This window comes from Cyprinodon tularosa, unplaced genomic scaffold (assembly GCF_016077235.1).
Source record: "Cyprinodon tularosa strain WSP-4 unplaced genomic scaffold, ASM1607723v1 ctg554, whole genome shotgun sequence".
In the NCBI taxonomy this organism is placed as follows: Eukaryota; Metazoa; Chordata; class Actinopteri; order Cyprinodontiformes; family Cyprinodontidae; genus Cyprinodon; species Cyprinodon tularosa.
Window position 1 is genome coordinate 459793 of NW_024039290.1, and position 27727 is coordinate 487519.

Sequence of the window (27727 nt, forward strand, 5' to 3'; positions counted from 1 at the left end):
TAGCAGTTTATATTTGCATTACTATGACATGAAGTAAATAAAAACAACGGTTTGGTAGAACCATTTATAGAACAAAAAGAAAGGTGTAGAAAGTGTCTATTTACAGTCAGAACAAAAAACCTGCAGTAGTTTCAGTCTGTATGACAGACATATTATGGGGCTGATTAATAAACATCACCCAGTTTGTATTATTTGTGAAAAAAAAAAAAAAAAAACTGCTAACACAAATTGTTGGTTCTGGTCTATGGGACGATCTTGAATCAGGTCTCTGGATCCAGTTTCGTCGACAAACAGCAATACCTGCTGATGTGCTGATTAGATTATGGTCTCCTGTTTAAGTAATATAGAAATATATCTGAGCCAATCAAGTATCAAAAAAATATTTTCTTGCCAATTAATACTTTTAAACAGCAGCTTCTATCTGAAGGCATCAAGTAGGAAAGAAAACAGCTCCATGAATGTTGGTCACTGCAAATGTTTTTACCAGGTTTAGAAACATCAGCTGTTTTTTCACCCTATTCTGTTACACATAGAAGAAAATGTAAAGACTGATAAAGACAAGAACTGGTGTGAGAAGAGAAATCTGATTAAATAAGGTCCTCCTTTTGTTCAACTGTAAACTGGAGGTGAAAAGAGCTTCAGGTCTGATGAGCCATCTGGGAGATTTTCTGCAACATTTCCTCCGATTCCAGCTGCTCCAGAGTCAACAGAGACAGACCCAGCTGGTCCTCCTGGAAGCAGAGAGGTTTTCAAAGCTGTAACAACACTATCGTTATATTTACATTTGCATAATAAAGTAATTCTCATGTTGCAGCTGAAATTGTTGAAAACATTTCCTTAGTTTAGAGATTTTATACTGCGTTACCTGTCTGAAAGGCTGAGCCATCTGACGGAGGAAGTGCTTGGAGAGCTGGACGGCCTCGTCCACCGTGAGGTTCAGACTCCCATCGTTGATGTGCTCCTGAATCCACCGAGGAAGCTTCCCACGTTTGTCTGCTCGTGCGTATCGCTGCAAGTTGGGGGGAAAAAAACGCAGGGATTTTTTTCCGAAAGCCTATTTTTTTTTTTCTCTTTGCTCTTTCACAGGTTCCAACGCTCACCTTGTCTGCGAAGATCATGAGGCCGTAGTCCGTCTTGCCTCTGATGGCTCTGCCCACGCACTGAGCTGCATGCCGCATGGCGTCAAACGTCAGGAAGTCGTTCTCTCTGATCTGAAACTGATCCCGCAGATACTCCAGACGAGCCTGAATAAAAGATGGCCGATAGGAAACTTTAGATGACCCCTAAAAGTGGCGGCTGTTGCTGCACATCAATATGAGAACGCTTGTAAAGTTTATATTCCTTCATTGTTCCACACACCCTTAAAAGTGTTGAAGCTTATATTTTCCCAGGAGTAAACGTCTAACCCTGCAATGCTCAGAAATATAAGAGGGGCAATTACAAACTCCACAGTTTTAGATGGATCGTCAGATTTTAAAGGCGGCTGGTTTACAGGATTCTGCTGAACTTGATCATCTAAATCAGGCGTGTTAAAGCAGGGAAACCAGGACTGTAGAACCCAGATGGCATGTTGTAGCAATCGTAGGGTTCTTTGAAATGTTAAAAGTCTTATTTTTTTCAATTATAGCCCCGTTTACACTACCCTCTGCAAACTGACCCGTGCCGAGTTCATACCGAGCTTGGATCAGTTAACCGCGCAGAGTTCTCAGTTCCTTAAGACGGTTCAAACATCACGCTAGCACTCTCCTCCTAGTGGCGATCTGCGGTACTACTGCTCTCTAGGGGTAAACAAATCAACATGCCGGCGCTCGTAACATTCAGGAAGTTTGGTTATAATTGTGATATTTCGTTTGCGGAGAGTCAGGGGAAGAAGGCAGCCTTTGGTGAAATTACATAACAGTCGGCTTTTGGGAAGTGGATACGACAAACGATAGTCTAATCAGGGCTTAAAGACGGAGGAAACAACGACAGACATTAAGGTTCATCACACTGCCAAGCAGAATCATCACTGGAAATCATGTGGCGCGGTAAGGAAGCTAGTATTTTTATGAATGTCTGATTACGGAGGCTGACTGTAAGGAGATGACGCGGTCTGCTCATGTGCGCTTTGTTATCCAAGAACCGAGCCAGAACTGAACCGTGCCGAGCCCTATTGATGAACTAGTACCAGTTTAGTCTGGTTCGGTTGTGTCTGGCACGGTCCAGTTCAGTTCTGCTTGCCATTTACACTCAGTTATCTCAGAACAGTTTCAAAAAGGTTGTGTAAATGGGACTTATGACTACATTTCCAATCCATCCCTCCAGGGTTTTTGCAGGAAGGCCTGCTGCCCAGCTCCAGCTGTCACAGTACAGCCAGGCTACACCATAATCATGCCACCAGTCAGTCACTGGGTCACAATACGGTGGCCAATGGGTGCAAATGTGCAGTAAATGACCAAACAAGCTGCAGAACATGAATGATGCCAACTCTAAAAAGCTGCAGACACTAAAAGAGGAAGCAAACTCAATCAAAACGACACGTTTTTGAAGTGCTGGTTGTCGTTTGCTGCTGGTTGCACTAGTTGACCACAGTTCTACGCAGAGAACCAATGGATTTACAGCGAGTGGCGTTAACCTAACGAGCGCGCCTTTGGCTAAGAAGCCACCTGGAAAGTTGGCGAAGCTAAATCTGGAACCCAAGTGTTCTGATTATCATTAAGCATGGTGGGATTAAGTCATCATTGGACTTGTGATAGCTGCTATAGAGGGAGCTTAAATAAAGGTATGCAGAGAGGATTCTTACCTTCAGGATGCGGCTCTGAGTGTAAACATACGGGACTCCAAACATGATGACCGCTCGGCCGAAGTGGTGCACTGGATGAAGAAAATAAACAGCCCATTATTCCTCCTTTGTTTCCACATCTCCTTAGCAGGGTTTCCATTAATCAGAGACATTCACCAAAATCGATCCCTTCTGACACCTTTCCTCTGGCCACAGAAAGGAGGATGGCTCCTCTGCCGTTCTCACACGCCTGAAGAAACAAACAAAAAGGAAACAGTATTTTCACTAATATTGAAATCTCATTTTTAAAAACAGCCATAAAATAAATAAAACGGTTCCTAGAAGTTCTCCGACCTCCTGGTACTTCTCCAGAGCCATGCTGGTCTCTGCTGCATCTTGTGTTTCGATGAAGATCAGCTTGTTCCTCTGGATGTTCTCCAGGATTCCCTGCAAACAGGAAACAGAAGAACGTTTCATTTTAAAGTCAGCTGCGGCAGTAAAACTGTTTTTGGCAAAACGAACACGTCTCCACACCCACCTGCTCATACCAAGCTGCCACTATGTTCTCCATGTAGACGTAGCTGGTGAAAAACGCCACGATCCCGTCCGGAACGATGGCAGACATTTCCAGGAGAAGGTTACCGTAGTTACGGATCACAGCTGGAAGGCAACAAAGACTGAGTTTTAGATGATGGGAGCTAGAAACAAAGTCAAACCATTTTCTAAAACATTTAAGTTTACCGAAATCCTCCCTGGTCTCAAACTTTGAGCTCAGAGCCACCTGGTCGTTCCCCCTGCCGACAATCTGTGAATGAACAGATGCTTTTAATTATAAAACAAGAGATAAAACAGAGACTGAGACTAAAGTGAAGAGTGCTGCTGTGGAGGGGGGGGGGGGGGGGGGGGGGGGGGCAGGTACAAACCAGAGGGCAGAGGCAGGTCCGTGCCAGCGTCATGGTGAAAGATGCCATGGTAACGGGCCGAAAGTCGAGGATGCGGGGGTAGATGTCCAACGGAGAGAGGGTCTGATATGAAAATAAAAGCAACACGCTGTAATCGTTTGCATATCGAGCAGAAATTTTATTTGAGGTTAATGTTTCTTTACAGCAGGAAAAAAAAATTAGAAAAAGAATACTGCAGGATCAGCTGCTATGAAGAACACAGGGAAGAGGGAAGGAGTAGCAACACTTCTGTTGTTTTTATTTTTTCTGTTAAATGTGAGCTCCATATTTATTTGTATTTGTATTTTGATTAATTTTAACTTAATTTAACTTAATACTTTTTTGCCTTGTATGCTGCTGGTAACCTTAATTTCTGGAGGGAGTCTTCCCAAGGGATCAATAAAGTTCTGTCTAGGTCCAAGTCTAAGTCTAAGTTCCTGCTGATGCAGTTTTAACCTCGGAGGGATCAAATCTGGATCTCCCTACAAACATTTGGACTTAAACGATTAAACCCTTAAGTTTTAAGCTGATGTTGGGAATCTTGCTTTCTTTAAACTGACTAATATTTGGTTTCTTCCATAGAATTATTACATTTTTTCCTGTATTGTTGCTTCTCGCCTCTTTTAAACTAAGCAGACATTTTTAGATGGATTTCTATTTTCTTGGGTTCTGCTGATCATTTAGAGCTAAGAGTCAAACACTAACCCATCCCTTTATCAAGACATCAATTCTTGGCTTGTTGCCCTGATAATATTTTTTTCCTATGTTCCATAAAGCTGCCAGCTGCATTATTTGATCAAAGGACATCATTACTCTCTGGGAAGGACAACCTTCTTTTACAGTTTACTGAATTCTGTTGATTCTTTTAAAAAGCAACTGAAGACGCTGCTATTCTAGCAGGCTTTTAATTAGACGTGTGGTTTTTATGGTTTTGTATGTTTCCATTTGTTTTTAAAATGTTGATATACATTGTATCCTACATTGTTTTATTGTATTACATTTTTACTGTGAAGCACTTTGTGGTTTTTATCTGTGAAAAGGGCTATACAAATAAATTTTACTTACTCTGCAACTTCAGTCTAGAATCAATTCATAACGGGAATAAAAACCTGACTTAATTCCTTTGGCTTTTATCCTTAATTTAATCCTTAAATATTTATTTGTATTCTAAAAAGCACCAGCACTGTTATGTATGTAACCTTTGACTACTACTCTCTTTAAAATGAGGATTTATATTTATTTATTTTATCATGAGATCCATGTTGTACATATTTGGGGAAAAAAGGGACTTAAGTCTTTATTTATTAAAAGGAGCAAAGAGTGAGCCGTACCCCTGATGTGATGATGACCGACTGAAACCTCTGAAAGACGGGTTTGATGGCTATAGACGGGTCCATGCAGCTGAAGAGGAAAACAGAGAGAAAACAGTTCAGCCACATCATCAGGTTTGGTCACAGGCTAAAAAGTGCAGATAAGTTTAAATTCAGGTTTAAATGACAGAAAGGTTTCACACATCATCACCCCTCCACCTCTGTGCTTTTCTGTTATTTCAAGTGTTTGTGTTCAGGACGTTGTTTATTTTATCCGTCAGGAGTTTGAGTGTTTTTGGCTCAACATACCTTCATGGTCCTCACAAAGGTTTTACCCCTGCTTCAACTCCGTGCTCCTATATAATTTTAACCGTATCAGTTTGCAGGACTGGAGGGCGGCCTAAATGGCCCAACATGTGGATTACAACTAGTCTGATGAACCAGACTAAATGTGAGATTAAATGTGCAATTTAGTCTGGCCCCGATGAATGAGACATCGGAAGATTGTTAATGAGAACAATCCATTGTCTTTCAAACCATGTCTGTGCCTATTGGCCAACGCTCTGACCAATGAGCGCCGCCTGACTGTGACGTAGGAAGCGTGACAGAAAGCTGGTGGGGGGTGTAAACAGCCAGTCGGTAAAACGGAGAATACGTCCTTCTTAAAAATGAATGAGCGTAGAGCCTCTTCCTGCTCATGTTTCAACGAAACACCAAGTCTAAGCCTTCCAGAACTGATTCCAAAGCTGAGTCAAACGAGAACTCTTCAATAGTTGTTGCCATTGTCCTTTCTCCAGCGTCGTGCAGCTTTGTCGTCCCGCCCTCAAAACCCCGCCTGCTTTGGATCCAAAAATTTAAAACACATCTCTGCGTTGTGATTGGCCCGCCGGTTCTAGGGCCTGGGGCATTGATCGAGGTTAGACCACTCGCAGGCACAAATGATTCTGGCCGCTGGGGCTAGTTTACTAGGCTAGGTTACAACATGAAGAGATCCGGACATCAGAATCTATCTGGAATAAGTCTAAAATGTTATTTTCTTACAGTGCTGATTCCAAAATGGCCGCCCGCTTCCTTTCAATAAGTTCTGACCACCTACTGTCTCTAAAGACCCAATCACACTAATGAGACACTGCAAACAATATTCAGCATTAAATATAGTGTTACTTTTATCACATTTCAAACCTGCAGCAGGAAAAAAACATCTATAGAGTGATTTCACTCATGCCATCTGTGCCCTGTTACATGAAAAACAAACATAAAAATAATTCAAATCAATTCAATTTATTTCTATAGTGCCAATTTACAACATGTCATCTCAAGGCACTTTACAGTTCACCAGATCATCCAGTCAAACTGATTCAAAGTTTTCTATCCAAGGAAAACCAGTTGATTGCATCGACTCATTGACTCAAATGCAATATCTCACATCAAGCATGCTTGTAGCGACAGTGGAGAGGAAAAACCTCCTTTGAACAGGAAGAAACCTCCAGCAGAAATATAATAATACAGAAAATATATTTAAAAAAAATTTCTCCAACTTTAGTGACTATAAACTACTGAGAGAATAGGTCTTACTGCTCAGGTTAAATATTCAGACACTTTATCCTGTATTCAAATTGGTTCTACAGCAGCATTCTATTTAACTTTAGGCTGCATATCGCAGCCATTTTTAGAAATTTTGGGGGAAATATTAACAGGATGTTTAGTACTGATGTTAACCCTGTTAAATTCACACCTGTGGATTCCAGAGCTGCAAAACTCCAACAGTTTATGTAGTGTGTTTTATTAACAGAACCTCGCTTTAGCTTTCAGTCTTAAAAGGAATAAAAGTAGCAACGTTGGTTCTTTTTAATGATCAGCAGTTTTATACCAGAGAATAAATCTGTGCCAGTTTGTTTTGTGCATTGGAGACTCGGTTTAGCATGTTTTAACCTGCAGATGGGGATTTTCTTTATATTAGCCTTCAAGGCACCAATAGATGATTTTTTTCTAAACCCAAACATACATTTTATTCTTACTCACCTAAAGTGCAGCACAGGGTTGGCGATGGTTGGGGTTCTGTCCTCAAAAGGCTCAATGATGATAGTAAAACCTTTTCAAAGACGAAAAGGTGTTTAAACAGAGACTTTTCAAACTCAACCTCACCTCCATAGATCATCTGATTCATTCAAGATGAGGTTTAACAAAGGAGTAAGATCTGGGCTGGAGTGTTTTGGTACCTTGGCTGTAGGTGCTGACAAGAGTCGCAAAGTTAGAGATGAGCGTAACGGCGGAGAAGTCTGCGATGTCTGCGATCTCCAGAGTCCGCAGCAGGGACTGCAGCCTCTCTGCACAGAACCTGGAGGAACAGTCAGCATCAAAAACCATTAAAGTAAAGAGCGACAGCAAACACAGCAAGAAAAAAAGGTTAATTATTCAAGAGGAGGCTGCTTAGTTTGGACGTGCAGCTGCACAGGAGTCACTGGTTCAGGAATTTCACAGAGCTGGACCAGACGTGGGTGAAGCAGCGCAGTGCTGTAGTCAACAATACCTCAATAGATCTTTACTAAAGCCCCCGTCACACCATGACGATTTATACCAGCGTATGCCTGACGTACGAAAACTCTGGCAAAAACGCTGGCATACGTTGGATAAATTATGGGTACATTTTGTATAAGTTATGAGCACACTGAAACAAACAGAAACACGTCGACATACGGTGATTACATATGCCAGCCTGTGCTCACATGTGAGCCATAAGTTACAGGTAAGTTTAAGTTATTTGATCGTTGACATACGTTAAGTGTAAGTTACTCATAAGTCGTGCCATTTAGCTTATCCAAAACCTATGAGTAACGTGTGCATAACTTGTGCGTAACTTATCAAGAACTTATCTCCAACGTATATCAACGCATTTGACGCGTTCCAGCTACTGTATAATGGCATATTGGCAGCATTATGATATAAAACCATCAGTACTCCTCCAGACTTTATCCCCATCATAGGCTGAGTGAGAAGGTGAGTGTGATGATCCTCCCTGCGTTCACGCCCACGACCAACAACCTTCCTTGCAGACATGAAGCCGAATCAGCAAACCTTCTTTCTTTTTCTTTATTCTTTTTTTTATGGCAGGTGGCAAACAGCAGCTAGGTTAATACCGCGATCAAATAAATCTTTTTATGCAAGCCGGGCGCCTCGCTGTCCCCCTCAGGACATTGGCTTGTGACACTTCATGGCATTACACTGCCGTGCGTTATGCATAACTTAGGCTGTCGTTGGTTCTGGACTCGTTATGAATACTCTATGTATTTCAAATCAATTCAGTTTATTTCTATAGCGCCAATTCACAACATATTTCATCTCAAGGCACTCTACAGTTCACCAGATCATACAATCAAATTGATTCATTTTCTAAGGAAAACCAGTTGATTGCACCGATTCATTGAATCAAAGGTAATCCCTCACACTAAAGGCTGCTTTATACTTTGAAACCAGGTCATCTGTGTGTGTCGCAGTGAATGCAGGGACGCCCCCACCCCTCCCACAGACACTCTAGTGCACCTCTCTAAAATTGTAGGTGACCACAGAAAGTGCCGAAGACAGGAGGCCTCTGATTGGTCAAATCTGCATCCGCTCTATGCGTATTTCCTGTTTGGTACCTTACCTGCTTGTTTTGTTTGTATGACCGCCATTGTGGAAAACAACTTATGAAGTTAGACCAGCGAGAAGAGCGAGGTGCGTGAGAACGCTGGGACCCTTTTTACATTACTCTTTTTCCCCCCTCATGTCCCTCTATTGTCACACAAACTCGCCCACACTTCCTCACCTCATCCATATCTAGACCTACAGCTAGTTCAAGATCCTCCCTCTTGTGTTGTGGCGTGGAATAACATAGCGCAGACCACGCTTTAATAATGGGCATAAATCTAAGTATCTGCAACAAGTTCACTGCGACACACTGCTGCAGGAGGATAACCAGCCCTTAAGCATGCTTGTAGCAACAGTGGAGAGGAAAAACTCCCTTTTAACAGGAAGAAACCTCCAGCAGAACCAGGCTCAGTGTGAGCGGCCATCTGCCAAGGCCGACTGTGGTTCAAGGAGACAGAGGGAGAGATGCAAAAGGGAACTGTTTACGTCCAAACTTGAAAAAAAATACAGACAAAGTTCAGCGTATGCCAGTGTTTTAGAAGATTCTGGGACGTCAGGCAAACGCTGGATAAATCGGCAAGGTGTGACAGGGCCATAAAGTACAAGTACAAAGTCGTCACCCAGGCAAGTACTTCAGCTGGAGTAATAAAGCTCTCAGTGCTTTAGACAAACCATTTCATCTGATTTAATTTGTGAAAATGATCCAAATATACAGATAGAACATAGACTTGAGATCAGGTTCTGGTACTTAGGATTAAGAGAGAGCAGATAAAAAAATAGCAGCCACTTTTTTAAAGAAGAGGTCTTAATATGAGAAGCAGGGCTGACCTGAGAGGCTTGCGGTCGATACAGACTTTGTCGAAGATGTCCTTTAAAAACTGCGGCGCGCTCTCCTGGACCACGTGCTGCACCCGCAGACGGGCCTTCAGATACTCTAGGAACCGCCTCAGGAATCCAACAAAGTGCTCGGCTGTACGGATTGAACCAGGGACCGCCTCTGAAAGGTAGAGAAGACCAGGACAAGAATTAGAATCAACATCCTTAATATCTAGCTTTGTGTTTGCAGATCACTTAAGTATGAAAACTATGAACACATTGGGGAGACAGTGACGTCGGATTTAGGAGTTTGCCCTGCATCAGCTTTCGGTTGTCGGCTTTCAGTCTTGTCAAGTCATTGGGTAAGACATTTAACCCGCATTTTTTTTAATGGCATTTTATAAGATTGATGGTTAAAAACTATAAGACTAAAAGACTATAGGAGACACAAAAAAACAACAACCTGAACACAAGATACTGGGAATAAAACATTTGTAAATATCTGAAAAACATAGTTGGTTTATAGATCAATCTTATAAGCTTTATTGTGCATTTTTTCAGTTTACACTCCAGCGACTAGTTCATACCAGTAGGTGGCAGAGTTGGACTGTTAAGAGGGATTTTTTTTCTCAAATTAAAATTTGGGATTCTTGAATCTATAAGGATTGTAAAAAAGAAAAAGATTATTCCTCATAAATTACCAACAATAAATAAATAATTGTTATATGGACTCTAAAACAAAACATCCAACTAAGAGCAGTAATTAAACCAAAAGGGAACGATACAGATTTTACATTTAAGAACCCTTTTCTCCAGATCTGCTCCATCCAGAAACCTCATCAGTGGAATAATTTTAGCAGGTTATGTTATTTAGACATTCTCCTATTAACTCTGATGAGTAATCTCTTAATCCAAATATAGCAAGCAAATTAATTGATTAGTAAAAATAAATATATTGTCTAATGTCCTGCATAACAGAATACATACTTGGATTTAGTTTGTTTTTGCCATTTTAAATTATTTTCAAATATGCAACATGTTTCCTTTCATTTTTAAAATGCTTGTTTATTGAGGCATGTTATCTATTTATAGCTTCTCTTTCTAAATCTGAATCTCCATTTCTGAATGCAACCGATTTGCAAAAGAAAGTTGCAGCTAAAGAAGCATCTTTCTGTCCCTACATGAGGAGAGCAGAAGGTCTATTTGAGTTATTAGTAGGAAAGACATCTGCATTTATAAAAGCACCGCTAAAAAGAAGAGAGAAAACATAAAACTGAAAGACAGTTGCACGTTTGAAGCACCTTGCAGGATCTCGTCGGGTAAAACTGGGTTTGCCAGATAGATGTCGGTCTCCCTGGCAACATTGGCTTCCTTCAGACCCTCCACCAATCGTCTGTACTCCTCCCTCAGCTTGGCAGCATCTGTCTCCTTAATCCTGCAGTGACAGAGAAAGCTCCAGTTAGGTCTGCAGATTTGCAGATACACAAAGGGGAACCGAAGTCAAACTGTTGAGCAACCGTCTCCTGCCAAAATACCAGTAGGATATTTTTATTTTGTTACAGCAGTTTCCTCACTAACTTTATTACTTTCTTTTAGTTCTCACTAACTTTATTTTTCTGTTTTGAATCAGTGGTTTCAGCTGCATGAATCAGCTGCAACCTGGGTGACACTATGGGAGACTGAGATAGAGGATTATTGAATGCAATGCTTTCATCAATTTCAATACATTCTGCAGAATTTTAGTCAACATACGGATTAAATGTTGGACTAATGAACTCTTGATTTGAACTGGTTGCAGCTGTTGACACTGAACAACAGTTTAGCTCTCTACCTTTGACCACACATATTTAAATATTTTTTTCATGTCATCTCCTGAAAGCTGAGGGATGCATCTCATTATTGACCTCAAAAGAAATCAACTTTCATATTTCCTTTCATTTCTGCCTGTTATTCTTCTTATATTTTTGTAGATTTTGTGTAAAGGATGCACTAAGCCTTCGCCCAGAGGCTGGAGTCTATTTCTCCTCCACCAGTGAGTCAAACATGCATTGCAATGGATAACTCCTATTTAATCAGACATCAGGCAAATGTTGGGGATCCAAGATATGATGCAAAAACAGGGACGAACCTGTGAAACCTTCATTTTCTGTTGGATTAAGAACAAATATCACTAACTGAAAACTAGTGTTAATTTCGTTAACGAAAAATAAACGAAAATATTTTCGTCAACGCACATTTTTCACCGAACGAAAACTAGACGAGACGAGACGAAAATCCCCACTTATAAACAATAACTGTGACTAAATCATACATAATTTTCGTGGACTAATAAAGACGAGACGAAAATGCAGTTCGGTAAATAAAGACTGGACTAAAATCTATGGACATTTTAGTTCACGAACAAAGACGAGACGAAAATTATATATTATTATTTTATGGTTTTTTCAAATCCTGTCTACTCCTCCGCCTCCTCCTCGTCAGCTCCACACACCCACTTTCAAACCTGGAGCGGGCGGCACAGAGTAGCCTACTCTGGGGCTCGGGAGAAAGAGGAGACGTGATATATGGACACATTTTCACTTCATTTAAGTGGAGAACAAAACCAAATGCTTGATTTTGCTGGAAAAAACACAACAAACCTGAAGAGACACGTCGCAGTTCACCACAAAGACATTACGGTAAGTTAACAGAAAGATTGGTGGTGGTTGTTTATAATGTAACATTAAATCAACGGCTATAATGTCCCAATGATAAACTAACTGATGTTGGCTAACTTTCATAGCATTTAGTATCCAGGCTGGCTACGTTACGTCAGCTTGTTAGCACGTAGCGACCGTAGCCACTTGTTGATAGAATTGTATGTGAAGTTAAATGCAAACTTAGATATGTTATACTGGCAGGGCAACTATAGTTTCAGTTAAATTGCAAGTTTGATTAAAGCAGACAGACGTTTTAGGTAATCTAGGAGCTGCAAGTGAACTATAGTTAAAACAAAACACCTTGGCAGCTACACGTGTATGCTAAATGTTAAAACGAACTGAAACTACCGTAAATTCTCTAATATTGGCCTGTATTCCAATAGCGGCCGGGACTCTAACATTGGCCGGTCTCGCTGTCAGAGGAGGTAAATAATGGCCGGTCTCTAATACAGGCCGGGGCTATAAACGTTTTTTCTGGGCATACCTCAACATTATACTTGTGGTAGTAACATACAAGTACCACAGCCCTGCGCAGCTGGACGACAGGCCCTGACTGCTGCCCGTCTGCGCGAGGAAGAGAACAGACACGCAGCAGAACAGGAGGAGCGCGAGTGATGAGGAGATTAAAGGGAGAGATGAAGAGGAGGGGAAAAACTGAGGAGGAGAATTAAACAGAATTGGAGGATTTTTTTTTTTTTTTTTTTTTTTTACTTCAAACCAAGCGAGACATGGTAACTATACTTTTTCAATAAATGAACCTAGTGTTTTATAGGTTCAAATAGACACAAAATCTAATTTTTATTCATTCCACTGGTAGTCTGTTTTGCTCAAATAGCAATAGAGGCCTGTCTCTAATTCTGGCCTCTATCCAATAAAGGCCTGGACCGCGATGCACTCGAGTGAAATAAAGGCCCGGGCCTATATTAGAGAATTTACGGTATTTATCAGGATAAGACAAAATAGAAATAATATGTCACACATAATTCAGAGCAACTTTAACCTAGATTTTCATATACAAAATAGTCATTGCTAGGGGAAACCACTGCAGGGATGTCTTTATTTGGTGACATAAAATGCTGCTCTGTTTATCTGCATATTACTATTACAAGGACATTTGATTTGAATCGGCATCAATATTAATACAACCAAAATGCTTGCACACATAAAAATGTCTGCAATTTATTCCTGCATAAAATGATAGTTAGGTTGTTTGTATGAGTTTGAAATGGATGGTCAAATTTAGTTTTTACAGAGACTTAGTGTTTGTTGAGGAAAAAAAGAGACCTACAGGTGCTGGTCATAAAATTAGAATATCATGAAAAAGTAGATTGATTTCAGTAATTCCATTTAAAAAGTGAAACTTGTATATTATATTCATACATTACATACAAACTCATATATTTCAGATGTTTATTTTGTTTAATTTTGATGATTACAAATGACAACAAATGAAAATCTCAAATTCATCATATCAGAAAATTAGAATATTGTGAAAAGGTTCAAAATTGATGGCCCCTGGTGCCACACTCTAATCAGCTAATTAACTCAAACCACCTGCAAAAGCCTTTAAATGGTCTTTCAGTCTAGTTCTATAGGCTTCACAATCATGGGGAAGACTGCTGACTTGACAGTTGTCCAAAAGACGACCATCGACACCTTGCACAAGGAGGGCAAGACACAAAAGGTCATCGCTGAAGAGGCTGGCTGTTCACAGAGCTCAGTGTCCAAGCACATTAATAGAGAGGCGAAGGGAAGGAAAAGATGTGGTCGAAAAAAGTGTACAAGCAAGAGAGATAACCGCACCCTGGAGAGGATTGTGAAACAAAACCCATTCAAAAATGTGGGGGAGATTCACAAAGAGTGGACTGCAGCTGGAGTGAGTGCTTCAAGAACCACCACACACAGACGTATGAAAGACATGGGTTTCTGCTGTCGCATTCCTTGTGTCAAGCCACTCTTGAACCACAGACAGCGTCAGAAGCGTCTTGCCTGGGCTAAAGAGAAACAGGACTGGACTGCTGGTGAGTGGTCCAAAGTCATGTTCTCTGATGAAAGTAAATTTTGCATTTCCTTTGGAAATCAAGGTCCCAGAGTCTGGAGGAAAAGAAGAGAGGCACTTCATCCACGTTGCTTGAAGTCCAGTGTAAAGTTTCCACAGTCAGTGATGGTTTGGGGTGCCATGTCATCTGCTGGTGTTGGTCCATTGTGTTTTCTGAGGTCCAGGGTCAACGCAGCCACATACCAGGAAGTTTTAGAGCACTTCATGCTTCCTGCAGCTGACCAACTTTTTGGAGATGCAGATTTCATTTTCCAACAGGACTTGGCACCTGCACACAGTGCCAAAGCTACCAGTACCTGGTTGAAGGACCATGGTATCCCTGTTCTTAATTGGCCAGCAAACTCTCCTGACCTTAACCCCATAGAAAATCTATGGGGTATTGTGAAGAAGAAGATGCAATACACCAGACCCAACAATTCAGAAGAGCTAAAAGCCACTATTAGAGCAACCTGGGCTATCATAACACCTGAGCAGTGCCACAGACTGATCGACTCCATGCCACGCCGCATTGCTGCAGTAATACAGGCCAAAGGAGGCCCAACTAAATACTGAGTGCTGTACATGCTCATACTTTTCATGTTCATACTTTTCAGTTGGCCAACATTTCTATAAATCCTTTGTTTTTATTGGTCTTCAGTAATATTCTAATTTTCTGATATGATGAATTTGAGATTTTCATTTGTTGTCATTTGTAATCATCAAAATTAAACAAAATAAACATCTGAAATATATGAGTTTGTATGTAATGTATGAATATAATATACAAGTTTCACTTTTTAAATGGAATTACTGAAATCAATCTATTTTTTCATGATATTCTAATTTTATGACCAGCACCTGTACAGTATATGCTACTTATACACTTGGAATTCCTGTTATGCTGTGCATCTATCCTGACATTGTATTAATTTCTGTTACAGATTAAAGATACACCACCACCAACAACAACAACCTACCAGCCACCCAGAAACAATGACAGGCCAGCTAAAGCTGGAAGGAAAGCACTTTTGTTCTATCAGTTGGAGTTTTTTTTTTTTTTTTTTTTAAACAACATAGACCTCAAATCTATTTATTTTATTATTCTATGTGAACTAGCTTTAAACAGCCAGCACTTGTGTAAAGTTCATAAGACACTTTATTTTATTTATTTGTTTCCTTTGCCAGGTGTGTTTTATTTGTTTTAATGCAAGCATTTGTGTTTGTGTCTTTGAACCTTAACAATGTTCAAAATAAATATGCAAATATTGTCAGAACATCTTCCATGTCTACATGTGTTCCTTAAAATTGTGTTTTTTATCAAAAAGATGAGAGAAAATGCTGAAATAATTTTAGGAAATCTTAAACGTTATCTGCTGACAAAAAAGTAAAAGGTTAAAATTATGTCCTGACTAAAACTAGACTGAAATGTTGACGGTTTTTGTTGACTAAAACTAAACTAATAAAATTATGTTTTCTTGGACTAAAATAAAGACTAAAATGCTTGACTTATAGTCGACTAAAACTAGACTAAATAAAAATGCGATGATGTCGACTAAATGTGATAAAAACTAACAAACGATGCTGAAACTGGACTAAGACTAAAACTAAATTTAAAAATGGCTGCTAAAATTAACACTACTGAAAACTTGATAAACAATCTTTGATTTAGTCCATGAAATAGAAATAATGAGCTTTAAGACCTTGGTAACGGTACCAGCCTTAAAAAGCCTGATTGCTGGATCTCTAATGACGTTATTTTAATAATTATAATAAACTCTAACATTAAATGATGCTTTCTGTTTTTAAAGTCATCAAGTTACCTTGTTTAATAAGAATCTGAGCTACAATTATTCAGAGAGGAAGAGGGCCTCTTGCTTACTTGTGTATGGTGTTTTGGAGCGTGTCCACGTTGTTCTGGCAGCGGTCCAGCGTTCGCCGAGTTATGTTGACGCTCATGGAGTCGATGCACACGTTGTCTGTGGAACAGGAAGTGGAAATAGTGTGCATTTACTGCTCAGTTCTATTTATTTATTCTCTTAACTTTATCTTCTAGCTCCTCACCGATATTATGAGCCTCATCAAAAACCACCACTGATTTCTTGGCCAGCTCCTTGGACACTAGGTCAGCTATCTTAGGGTCCAGCAGGTAGTGGTAGCTGTATACCACAATGTTGGCGTGAAGAATCTGAAAACAGATGAAGCATTGCCAAAAATTAAATAAATATTTCTATTTTTTATCTTACTTGTTACTAGATAAATACAACTGAGACCGTTCTTAATTCGGTACAGAGTAATCACACATCATTCTTCTTTAATGCTTTTTACAGACCAGAACTGACACAAGTTGGTTTTTTGGTGCGTTTTCCCTCATAGGTTTAAATTTATTCATACAGGCTCAAAACCTTCAAAGAATAACAGCCTCAGAGAAAACTGTTATGATGAATTAAAATTTAATGTTCATAGAGCTGGGAAATAAATCAGCATCAGTTTATAGCATGACAGACAACTGACCCACATCGATACAAAAAAATATGAAACCCTATTAAGTTATTTATTAATTCTACTGAATTCCGATCCAGAACCAAATGTTGTTCAATTATACATTTAGCCTCTCAACCTCTCACAGCCAAACTCAGGTAAGTTGGCATCTTTATGTAGAGTCACATTTTAAAACTGGGCTTTGTTCTACCTGGTCTTTTTTTAAAAATAGGTAAATATGTATATATTAATCAATTATTATTGAAACTGATATGAAAGGCTTCTATTGTGATATATTTTTAAAGCTATATTGTAACTCTAAAGTCCCTTCTAAGCAATAGTTTAACGAACAATGTTGTAGAAATCTACATATTAAAATTCCTTGTGATTCTAAATAATATAAAACCTAAATTCAAACCAAATTTATTTGAACAAATTAACAAACTTTATACATGGATAGAAGGAATGTAAAGCTCCCATTTTACCTTTAAACAATATAATTATTGATTTGTCTGGATGACATGATGTTTACTGATATCCTAAGTTTGTCCCAATAAGCTATCAATATGATGGTATTCTGTATACCAATGGAACACAGTTGCTATAATGTTTACATGCCCTCAAAGCACGGCCACAGCCTCAACTTATGAATCGCTAAATGCAGGCAAATATCTGCCAATAAAAATACTAAATTTCCTTCTTTCATCTGCGCAATATTGCAAAAATTAGAAATCTCCTGTCCAGGGGTGATGCTGAGAAAGTAGTCCATGCATTTGTTACTTCAAGGCTGGACTATTGTAATTCTTTACTATCAGGAAGTCCACAAACTGTAGTTAAAAGCCTTCAGCTGATCCAAAATGCTGCAGCCAGAGTTCTGATGAAAATTTAAAAGAGAGATCACATCTCTCCTATCCTGGCTTCTCTTCGTTGGCTTCCTGTTAAATCCAGAATAGAACTTAAAATCCTCCTTCTCACATATAAAGCCCTAAATGGTCAAGCTCCATCTGATATCAGAGATCTGATTGTTCCTTATGTTCCTAACAGAGCACTTTGTTCTCAATCTGCAGGTTTACTAGTGGTTCCTAGAATTTCTAAAAATAGAATGGGAGGCAGATCTTTTAGTTCTATTTCATCCCTACTGACCGCCAGAGGCGGTGCTTCAAGCACTGAATGATCATTCTTGCGCATGCGCAGGTCGAGTATTAATGACAACAAAGTCAGCTGTGACCTGCCGGGGACCCACGTGACTCTATATAGTCACGTGGCACCCGGCAATCAATCCCTTTTGTTCTTCTCGCGCGCAGGTGTGTTGAGTACCGGAGTGTGGTCGTGTGAAGCTGGTTGCTTCTGTGTATACCACTAGTTTCCTGGCTGCTTGTTGCTGGTAGCCCCGTGACCGGGTTTGGTCGGAGCTGCGGGTAAGTCTCGCCCTCCAGGGGCTGCACAAGCTGCTTTCACCTTACCAGATCTGCAGTGACTGGTAAGTTTTCGTTCTTTTCTCAGCAGTAGTTTACTGTTCGCTTTGATTTGCCACGTTAATTTTGTGGCTCTTTTGACTCACGGTAGCGTTTCTGCTCGCGCTGAGTTGTTTTCAGTTTGTTTGCCTAAGCCCACCAGTAGCGTTTCTGCTCGCGTTGGGTTCTTCTATAGTTTGTTTATCTACACTCACCAGTGGCGTTTCTGCTCGCGCTGAGTTGTTTTCAGTTTGTTTGCCTAAGCCCACCAGTAGCGTTTCTGCCCGCGTTGGGTTCTTCTATAGTTTGTTTATCTACACTCACCAGTGGCGTTTCTGCTCGCGCTGAGTTGTTTTCAGTTTGTTTGCCTAAGCCCACCAGTAGCGTTTCTGCTCGCGTTGGGTTCTTCTATAGTTTGTTTGCCTAAACTCACCAGTGGCGTCTCTGCTCGTGCTGAGTTCATCTTTAGTTAATAATCGATTTGCTAGTGGCGTTTCTGCTCACGCCGAGTTTGGAATCTCTGCGGGGGTTTTCCTACAACGAGTCGCCAGTAGCGTTTCCTGCTCGTGTTGACTTGTCCTTGGTAGCAGGCTGATCACGCCTTTCAGCAGTATGATGCTGGATAATTTATGTTGCTCGACCTGTCTGGCTCCACTTCAGCCGGATGACGGGCATGACTTGTGTCCCTCCTGCCTCGGTGTGGAACATCTCCGGGAGGCGCTGTCAGATGACGCTTGCCCCAACTGTCGCGTCATGCCCCGGTCGGTCAGACTGGATCGGTTGGCTGCACTGGAGCAGCCTACCGACTGGGCGAGCGCTTCGCCGCGTGCTCGTTTGCCGATGGAGAAAGCGGTGTGCAAACGATCTACTGTGGCTGCACCTTCGGTACCGACGAAGCGTGCTAGACGGACCGATGCAGGGAGGTTGTCCACCAGAGTGGATCATCTCACTACTGAGCTGGCCCAAATGAAAGCCCTCCTCCAGTCCTTTCAGACTGCTGGTGATCGCGGCACGGCTCTCCCTACCGAGCAGGATGAAACGTCAGTCAGTGACGACGATGCTGTTTCTGTGGCGGCCTCTGGCACCCATTTCTGTGAGGACCTTCCGGAGCTGGGCTCCGGGGCCTCTGGGTCGGACTCCATTGCCTCCCAGGAGGATACGGGGGAGTCTGTGACATCCGCTATTCGAACGGCTCTTGCCCGTTTACAGATTAGTGTTCCTCAGGCCCAGCCTGCGGCTTCCAGCGCCTTCTTTAGGCGCAGTAGGTCAGAGACTGCCTTTGTGGTTCCTCCCTCGGCGGAGTATGTGCGGGAACTGCATGCTTGCTGGTCAGACACCAAGGCGTTTTCACGTCTGACGACGGATGGCAGGGTCCTGGCAGCTATGCAGGAGGCACCCAAGGTTGGCTTGGGGCAGATGCCAGCGGTGGAACCGGGCATTGCCTCTCTTATAATCCCGCCTGATGAGGCCTTGCGGCCCAATGCCCGTTGTCCGCGTCCTCAGTGCCGTATTACCGACGACCTTCTCTGTAAGGCCTATGACTCTGGGGCCCGCATGGGCCGGATTGGGAACTCTCTCTCCCATCTTATGCTGACCCTGTCTTCCTCCTTGGAATCTGTTCCGCTGGATCATGCCACGCAAGGCCTGGTTGATGCATCTCTGCAGGCCTTTGCTCTTATGACGAGGGAACTTGGACGCACACTCTCCACACTGGTTCATGCTCGCCGCCAGGTCTGGTTGGCGCAGTCACCACTAACTGAGCCTTGTAGGAGGACCCTCCGGGCCCTGCCTGTGGTCCCGGGGGAGCTTTTTGGTTCAGCGGCACTGGACGCCTTGGACCGTACGGCTCAGGCCTCTAGAACGAGGCAACAGCTGGCAGGGCTTCACAGACGTGATCGCCAGCCAGTAAGCACCTGGGAAGCTGCGGGTCCTTCACGGAGGTCCTTAGTGCCTTCTCCTTCTCCCACTGAGCCCCAGGGTCTGTTACCAGGTCAGAGATCGGTCCGGGGACCTGCTCTAGATCGGAGGAACAGAGCTCGAGACCAGGCTGGGACGAGGTCCTTTCATCCCTTTCGAGCCGCGCAGTCTGGCCGGCGTCCTCCCGGGCCTTCGAAGGGCCGGGGGACCCGCAGATGATGCCTTAGGGCCGGCGGTCGGTTATTTTTCCCCGGGACAGCTCAGCTTCTGGGCTGCCCACACCCCGGACTTGTGGGTGTTGTCCACCCTGTCCCGGGGGTACCGTCTTCAATTCCGCCGCCGGCCACCTATCCCTGGCCGGGTCAGGATGACTGTGATCCACGACCCGGTGAAGGCACAGGCACTGAACCAAGAAATCTGCACCTTGCTGGCCAAGGGTGCTATAGTGCCTGTGGACCCCCTGCTGGATCCAGGGGGCTTTTATTCCACGTATTTTCTGGTTCCGAAGAAGACCGGGGGCCTGCGTCCAGTCTTGGACCTCAGAGGCCTGAATGTGTACTTGAAGGCCATGCCCTTTCATATGCTGACCACCAAGGAAGTGTTGCAGGCGATTTCCCCGGGCGATTGGTTCACTTCCATAGATCTCAGGGATGCTTATTTTCACGTTCCGATCGCTCCGCCCCATTGGCGGTTTCTTCGTTTTGCTTTTCAAGGGAGGCATTTCCAGTTCAGGGTCCTCCCGTTCGGACTTTCACTGTCCCCCAGGGTGTTCACCCGATGTGTTGCAGCGGCCCTCTCTCCTCTGCAGGCACAGGGATTGAGGATCCTCCCATATCTGGACGACTGGCTCATTTGTGCCGCGACGTGGGACCAGGCGGTTCGAGATACTCGGTTAGTGCTCCATCATGTGGGATGCTTGGGCTTGCAGGTGAACATGGAGAAAAGCAGTCTGACCCCCTCACAGGAGACTGTCTTCCTGGGCATTGCCATGGATTCCATCTCAATGACTGCTTGCCCGTCACCCCAGCGGGTGGACAGTATATTGAGCGTGCTCCCGGAATTCAGGCGCGGCATGGCGCTGCCTCTTGTGCGGTATCTTCGACTCTTGGGCATGCTTACAGCTGCGTCCGCCGTAGTGCCCTTGGGGCTGCTGTCATTGCGGCCCCTCCAGATGTGGTTGAACAGCTTGAATCTGGATCCCACACGGAACACTCATCGTCTCCGAAGACTTCGGGTGGGGCCTCAGTGTCTTCAGTCTCTGTCCCAATGGAGGGTGAGGTTGTTTATGACCACAGGGGTCCCGCTCGGTTCCCTCCCGTGTCGTCGGGAAGTTGTGTTTACAGATGCATCCTCCACGGGCTGGGGTGCAACCTGGCGGGGTCAAATGGCACAGGGGACATGGTCCCAGCGGCAGGGCAGGGAACACATCAATGTCCTGGAGTTACAGGCTGTGCTTCTGGCTCTTCAGAGCTTTCTTCCAGGCTTGCGGGGGAAGCACGTGCTGGTGAGGTCAGACAACACCACAGTGGTCTTTCACATCAACCACCAGGGGGGCACGAGGTCAAGGAAACTGTTGTGCTTGACTCAACGGCTTCTGACCTGGGCAGCTCCACGCATAGCCAGCCTCAGAGCAGCCTACATCCCAGGGCCGGAGAACGTGCCAGCAGATTTTCTATCCCGTCAGAAGCCGCTTCCAGGGGAGTGGAAGCTTCACCAAGAGGTGGTGGAGTGCATCTGGAAGGTCTTTGGCAGGGCGGACGTGGACCTCTTTGCCTCAAGGGACGCATTTCACTGTCCCCTTTGGTTCTCGTTGGACAACAGCAGCCCTCTGGGCCACGATGCTCTGGCACACGACTGGCCCAGGACCCTCCTTTATGCCTTTCCGCCATTCAGCCTACTTTTTCAGACTCTCCTCAGGGTACGTCAGGAGGGGCACAGGGTCCTGCTGGTGGCCCCCTACTGGCCAGCGAGGACTTGGTTTCCTCTACTGTGCGAGCTCAGCTCCGGCTCGCCAATGCGTCTCCCCTCCAGGAGAGACCTTCTTTCCCAGATGGGGGGTCAGATCTTGCACCCCGAACCGGACCGGCTCCAGCTCTGGATTTGGCCCCTGCAAGGCCGGGGTCCACCTTCTCAAGATACACTGGGTCCATAGGGCATACAATGGCTAATGCATGGGCGCCGTCCACGCGAGCTGTCTATGCTAACAAGTGGACGGTCTTTGCGACCTGGTGCCGTGATAGAGGGCAGGACCCGGTGCAGTGCTCAGTTTCTGACATACTGACCTTCCTGCAGGCATTGCTGGATCAAGGACGGTCCCCATCTACCTTAAAGGTGTATGTGGCTGCCATTTCCTGTTGGCATGTTGGGCTGAATGGTTGTTCTGTGGGCCGAGACAAGGATGTTGTACTGTTTTTAAGAGGTGCTCGGCGTTTGCACCCACCCAACCGCCCTGTGGCACCGGCGTGGGACCTTTCTCTTGTGCTTGAGGCTCTTCGGTCCCTCCCATTTGAGCCCCTGGCGTCGGCGGACCTCAAATGGCTCTCACTGAAGACTGCGTTCCTTTTAGCTATGGTTTCCGCAAAACGTGTAGGGGAGTTACAGGCTCTCTCGATAGCCGAACCCTGCTGCCGGTGGAATCCTGATGGCTCAGGCGTTACACTGTGGGCTGATGTAGCATTTATTCCTAAGGTATCACTGCCAGCAGGCAGCACCCAGCCTCTCCATCTTGCCCGGTTTGACTCCGGAAGTCCCTCTGAACCACTGTGTCCTGTCCGTGCCCTTGAGACATACATCAATGCCACGGCATCCTTCCGAAAGACAAATAGCCTTTTTGTTTGCTACGCTGGCTCACGGAAAGGTCAGGCACTTTCTAAGCAGCGACTTGCACACTGGGTTGTGGATTTGATCTCCAAGGCTTATGCCTTGCAGGACCGGCCACTGCCGGCGGGAGTGAAATGCCACTCTACAAGGGGCATGTCGACATCGTTTGCTGCTATGACTGGGGTGCCATTGGATGTTATATGTCGTGCGGCCTCCTGGAAGTCACCTAGTACCTTTACTCGGTTCTACAGGGTGAATGTGGCTGCGCCCCATCCGCTTTAGGGAATCCTCGAGCAGCATGCCTCTACATCACATTAGGTGGGTGGTGTAGTCGTTGTTCCTTGAATGTTGCTGATTCCTCGTGACCTTGTTGATATGAGTCATCCAGTGCTTGAAGCACCGCCTCTGGCGGTCAGTAGGGATGAAATAGAACGAAAGTTACTACCGTAACTACGGTTCTATGAATCCCGGATGACCGCCAGAGTGCTTGGTCCCTCGGAATCTCTGCTTTCGCGAGAAGATTGAGGGATTGATTGCCGGGTGCCACGTGACTATATAGAGTCACGTGGGTCCCCGGCAGGTCACAGCTGACTTTGTTGTCATTAATACTCGACCTGCGCATGCGCAAGAATGATCATTCAGTGCTTGAAGCACCGCCTCTGGCGGTCATCCGGGATTCATAGAACCGTAGTTACGGTAGTAACTTTCGTTATCAGGCTCCTCTCCGGTGGAACCAACTACCAGTTTTAGTCCGTGAGGCAGACACCCTGTCTACTTTTAAGGCTAGGCTTAAAACTTTCCTTTTTTATAAAGCTTATAGTTAGGGTGGCTCAGGTTATCCTGAGCTATCTCTATAGTTATGCTGCTATAGGCTTAGACTGCTGGAGGACATAGGGACCCCTATTTCATCCTTCTATCTCTATTTTCCAATCTGCAGAATCTGTTAGTTCAATCTCTAACGTTCTGCTCTCTCTGCCTTTTCTCATAGTAGCTTCATCTGGTCTGTTCCTGTTTGGCTGTGATGCCATCCTTAAGAGAAATATCAGCTGTGCTGCTTCCATCAACACCTTTGTTTATAGATGTTGGAGATTGGTCTTTTTTTCAGTGTGGTCCTGTTTCTCTGACTTTGACTGGCTGGATGTGCTCTATCAATCCGCTGACATGGGAGCTGGCTCGGAGCTCGTCTACCTGGCTGTGTGTTTCCTGGATGGGGCCGCCTTTTGCATCTCTGCTTCTGTCTCCTTGATTCGGCGTCAGCAGATGGCCGCTCACACTGAGCCTGGTTCTGCTGAAGGTTTCTTCCTGCTAAAAGGGAGTTTTTCCTCTCCACTGTCGCTACAAGCATGCTTAGTGTGAGGGATTGCATTCGAGGCCATAAGTTGATGCAATCAACTGGTTTTCCTTAGATAGAAAACTTTGAATCAATTTGACTATATGAGCTGGTTGAACTGTAAAGTGCCTTGAGATGACGTGTGTTGTGAATTAGAGCTAAATGTTTATATTGGTTAAAAAGAGGATGACAATAATAAATTGCTAAAAAAAGAATGCAAAAGAAAACAGCTGTTTGATTTCTAACATGGTACAGTTGGAGCTGGCACATCCTAAAGATGACAAGGATGATCAATATTTTGATTTTCTGTCCCCATAATTAAACTGTTAATAATGAAATCGATATGGATTAATGCGATATTATTGTGCTTATATGCAATAGTTTAATTAAATAATGAGATTTACATGCTAACTTGTTTCCATATTCATAATGTTTTGGGGTAACTTTCTGATTAAAGTTACAATCAGTGAGATCAAACAGAAGACCACATTTATTTGTTACAAATATATTTGTAACAAAATGGGAAATAAACAAAGTTAAAGGATGTTAATATTGTTGCCATGTTTGAGCTAAGCACAGAATACTGTTACGAACCGAATAGCGAGCCAGATAGTACGGACACCAGCCTTTCCTCCTGCCAAAGTCCTTTAAGTCATCGAGGTTGTAGATGCCGGCAGGAAGAGGAACCTGTCGACCGACTGCATCGAACTCCTGGAACACAAAACAGCAGTGAATCAGGTTAAATAAAGAGGATAAGGGGGTCAGAGGTCAGCACTGATGCCTCAAAGAAGAAATAAACACCGTAGCTTCAAATCATGCCTTGCATTTCTCCTAAATTATGCACGTCTGTGCTGTGTGTCATGTACAATACAATGTCATGGCATCGGTGTTTTGCACCATTTTTAATCTGGTTTGGGATCCGCTGCATAAGGAGCAAAGGTGGGAAAACAACTTCCTTCTGGAAGAACCACATGTTTTCCTTCTGGCTGGGAAATGTCATTTTGAATTAACTCTACTTCACACACATCTGGTCTGTAAAACAACAAAAACTTTAAACCTTCTATTTGTAGATGAAAATATTAATGTTATAATCTGATTCCACACTTGTTTTAAAAATGCAAAGTGATATATCATTTGGAGGAGTGGAGCGATGATTGGGGGATAAATTTCCTCCATCTTTGTACCTTCTTGATTCTGTTGTTTTTTTAGGAAGCAGCTGATGTCTCATTTATTCAGACTGGTTACAGACCAGTTTTATGCAGTATATTGTTACACATCTACCATTTTAACTTTCCTGTGTTTGTACACTTGTATATTACGCAAGCACCAGCTCTCTTCATCCTCTGACATGGGAGCTTTTACAGGCTTTTGACCTGTAAAATATGTTTTGGAAATAAATCGTACTGAGGCCTGCTGAGCTGTAAATAGGAGGCAATTTCAGTGTATATGTTGGAAAAGCATAATTTTTGTTTTTCTTCTTCAATTACTTATCTTCTAACAATGTTACAAAATACAAGAATTTGCACATAACTTTTTTTGAGAGTCTAAATACATTATTCTTACACAAATTAAACTATTTATTTTGATAAAAAAGTCACTTAGTAGCATTGAAGCATTTTCACACAATACCTTTTTTTTGTTGCCATTTTATTTTATACTTTTGGGTATCAACATACTGAATTATTGCTACTCTTATTCAGGTTATCTTGTGTTAATCAACCAAATATCTATTAGGGTTTCCAGAAACCTAGATAAATCAAATCAGATGCTAAAACCTCCTCAAATATTTAGACACCACAGGTTTGAACAATTTTATTTTTAACTTTTAATAGAACTTTATTTTGAAAAACATCTGCTCCTCTTAATGCAGGGATCCCCTTACCTCATAGAAGCGGCAGGAAGGCAGGTTGGGATTGCTGTGGCGTTGTGCCCGAATGTATGATGCTGTCAGACTGTGGCACTTTCCATCCACCTCCTTCCCAAAACGTAGCGAGCTAACCTATGGGAAATTGAATAAAAGAGTATTATTATCCCAGATAAATGCTGAAATGCTTTCCTAGTTGAAATATGTGGCCTGTTTATTTTTTTCAGGCTGTTCAGCACTAAATGCAGGCTACTTTGTACCTCTGGGTGGATGCAGAGATTTTTCCTGGAGGATAAAGAAAGAGCCAGGAAGTTGTTCACTTCTCCAGTTTCTTTGGCATAAAACTCCATCAGCTTCCTGAGCTCCTCCACCACCTCATCACACAGAAACAAAGACTTTTAAAATCCTTTTCCTAAAGAGGTAACAGTTGTTTCATAGCAGAAGCAATCTGAGAGGAAAATTCCTTGTTCAGACATCGACTTACTTTCTCGATCTCAGGAACTGTTCTGGAGCAGTAAATTAACTTGGTCACCTCCAAGGGGAAGGCCTGTAAAACATAAGAGGGCATGAGAACGGCTTCAGAATACAGTCGTAGCATCAGAAGTTGCAGTGGGAGCTCACTCTCTGGTAAGCAACGATGAGGGACAGCAGAGAGATGGTCTTCCCTGTTCCCGATGGCATCTCCAAGACTCCATGACCCTGAAAACAAACAGGATTGCATCACAAAAATGTGCTTTGACACTCCTTGAGAAATCAGTGGTCAATCATCTGTGTTAAGACTGCAATTATAACATTTGTTTAGTTTGTTTTATTGCACAAAACATGGAAACATCAGAAGAACTATGCAAAAATGTAAAACTTGCAAAAACTACAGATGAACAACATATTTAAAGCTGCCAGCATAAAGGAATTGTATTTAAGATGCAGCAGCTTTTCACTGAAGGACCTCCCCTGTAATTCAAAGGCTTCATGCATGGAGTGAGTCACATCAGGAACCAAAATTAACCTTTTTCCCGCAGATCTCTGATAGTAAAAACCCACCTTTGCATCTAAAGTCCTCTTTAGCTCCAGCATATAGGAGTACTGCTCGGGATAGATGTAGTCATAGGGAAAAAACACCAGCAGACCATCGATGTTCAGCCTGAAATGTTATGATGCGGACAGGAGAGACGCTGAACTTAAACATCAGATCAGAACTCAATCGCATAAACACATTAACTCTTTTATAAATAAATAAAAAAACACGAGTTTAAGCTATTAGATTTAAGTTATCATTTCACACATTTAAGCTAACCCTCGTTTCCTCCTATTTTGCAAACTTTCAAACTTAAAAAAAACTCACCTCATTTCAGCGGAGCGCTTAAAGCGATTAGTCCTCGCTTTTTATTCTAGTTGCAAATGTTCATTTCAAAATATAAATATAAAATGAAAAACAAAACACAACTCAGACAGTTAGCACCGCTACACGCAGCTGCTGCATCTTTTTCTTCTTCTTTTCTGTTACTTCTTCTTCTTTTCCATTACGGCGGATCGGAAGCCATTTTAAGGTGCGTACCGCCACCTAGGCTGCGTCTCAATTCGCAGGCTGCGTACTTCCGAGGACGCAGCCTACCTAGCCTCCGGAGGACCCAGACTCGGTACATGAGTGTGTAGCAACATTACTTTACATCAA

General features: G+C 43.1%; 1 protein-coding gene across 1 annotated transcript; it reads right to left on the bottom strand.

Moving 5' to 3' along the window:
* Positions 1 to 465: 465 nt before the first annotated feature.
* ercc2 (excision repair cross-complementation group 2) lies at positions 466 to 27566 on the bottom strand. The gene is made up of 24 exons (XM_038305299.1): positions 27398 to 27566; positions 27097 to 27196; positions 26677 to 26754; positions 26540 to 26602; positions 26316 to 26429; positions 26074 to 26190; positions 24786 to 24902; positions 16254 to 16377; positions 16072 to 16168; positions 10757 to 10890; positions 9468 to 9636; positions 7232 to 7350; positions 7035 to 7104; positions 5034 to 5103; positions 3685 to 3786; positions 3503 to 3566; positions 3300 to 3421; positions 3116 to 3208; positions 2939 to 3011; positions 2783 to 2853; positions 1101 to 1244; positions 866 to 1009; positions 640 to 731; positions 466 to 605 (listed from the first exon to the last, which is right to left on the bottom strand). Coding segments are annotated over exons 1-24 (2283 nt in total). The 5' UTR covers positions 27403 to 27566; the 3' UTR covers positions 466 to 604.
* Positions 27567 to 27727: the final 161 nt, after the last annotated feature.

Bases quoted from the DNA above. Each gene is read 5' to 3' on its own strand.
- ercc2 (XM_038305299.1), bottom strand. The intron at 26,430-26,539 runs GTAAGTCGATGT...CTGTGTGATGAG, and splicing joins CAGTTCCTGAGATCGAGAAA to GTGGTGGAGGAGCTCAGGAA. The intron at 16,169-16,253 runs GTGAGGAGCTAG...CCTGTTCCACAG, and splicing joins TGATGAGGCTCATAATATCG to ACAACGTGTGCATCGACTCC.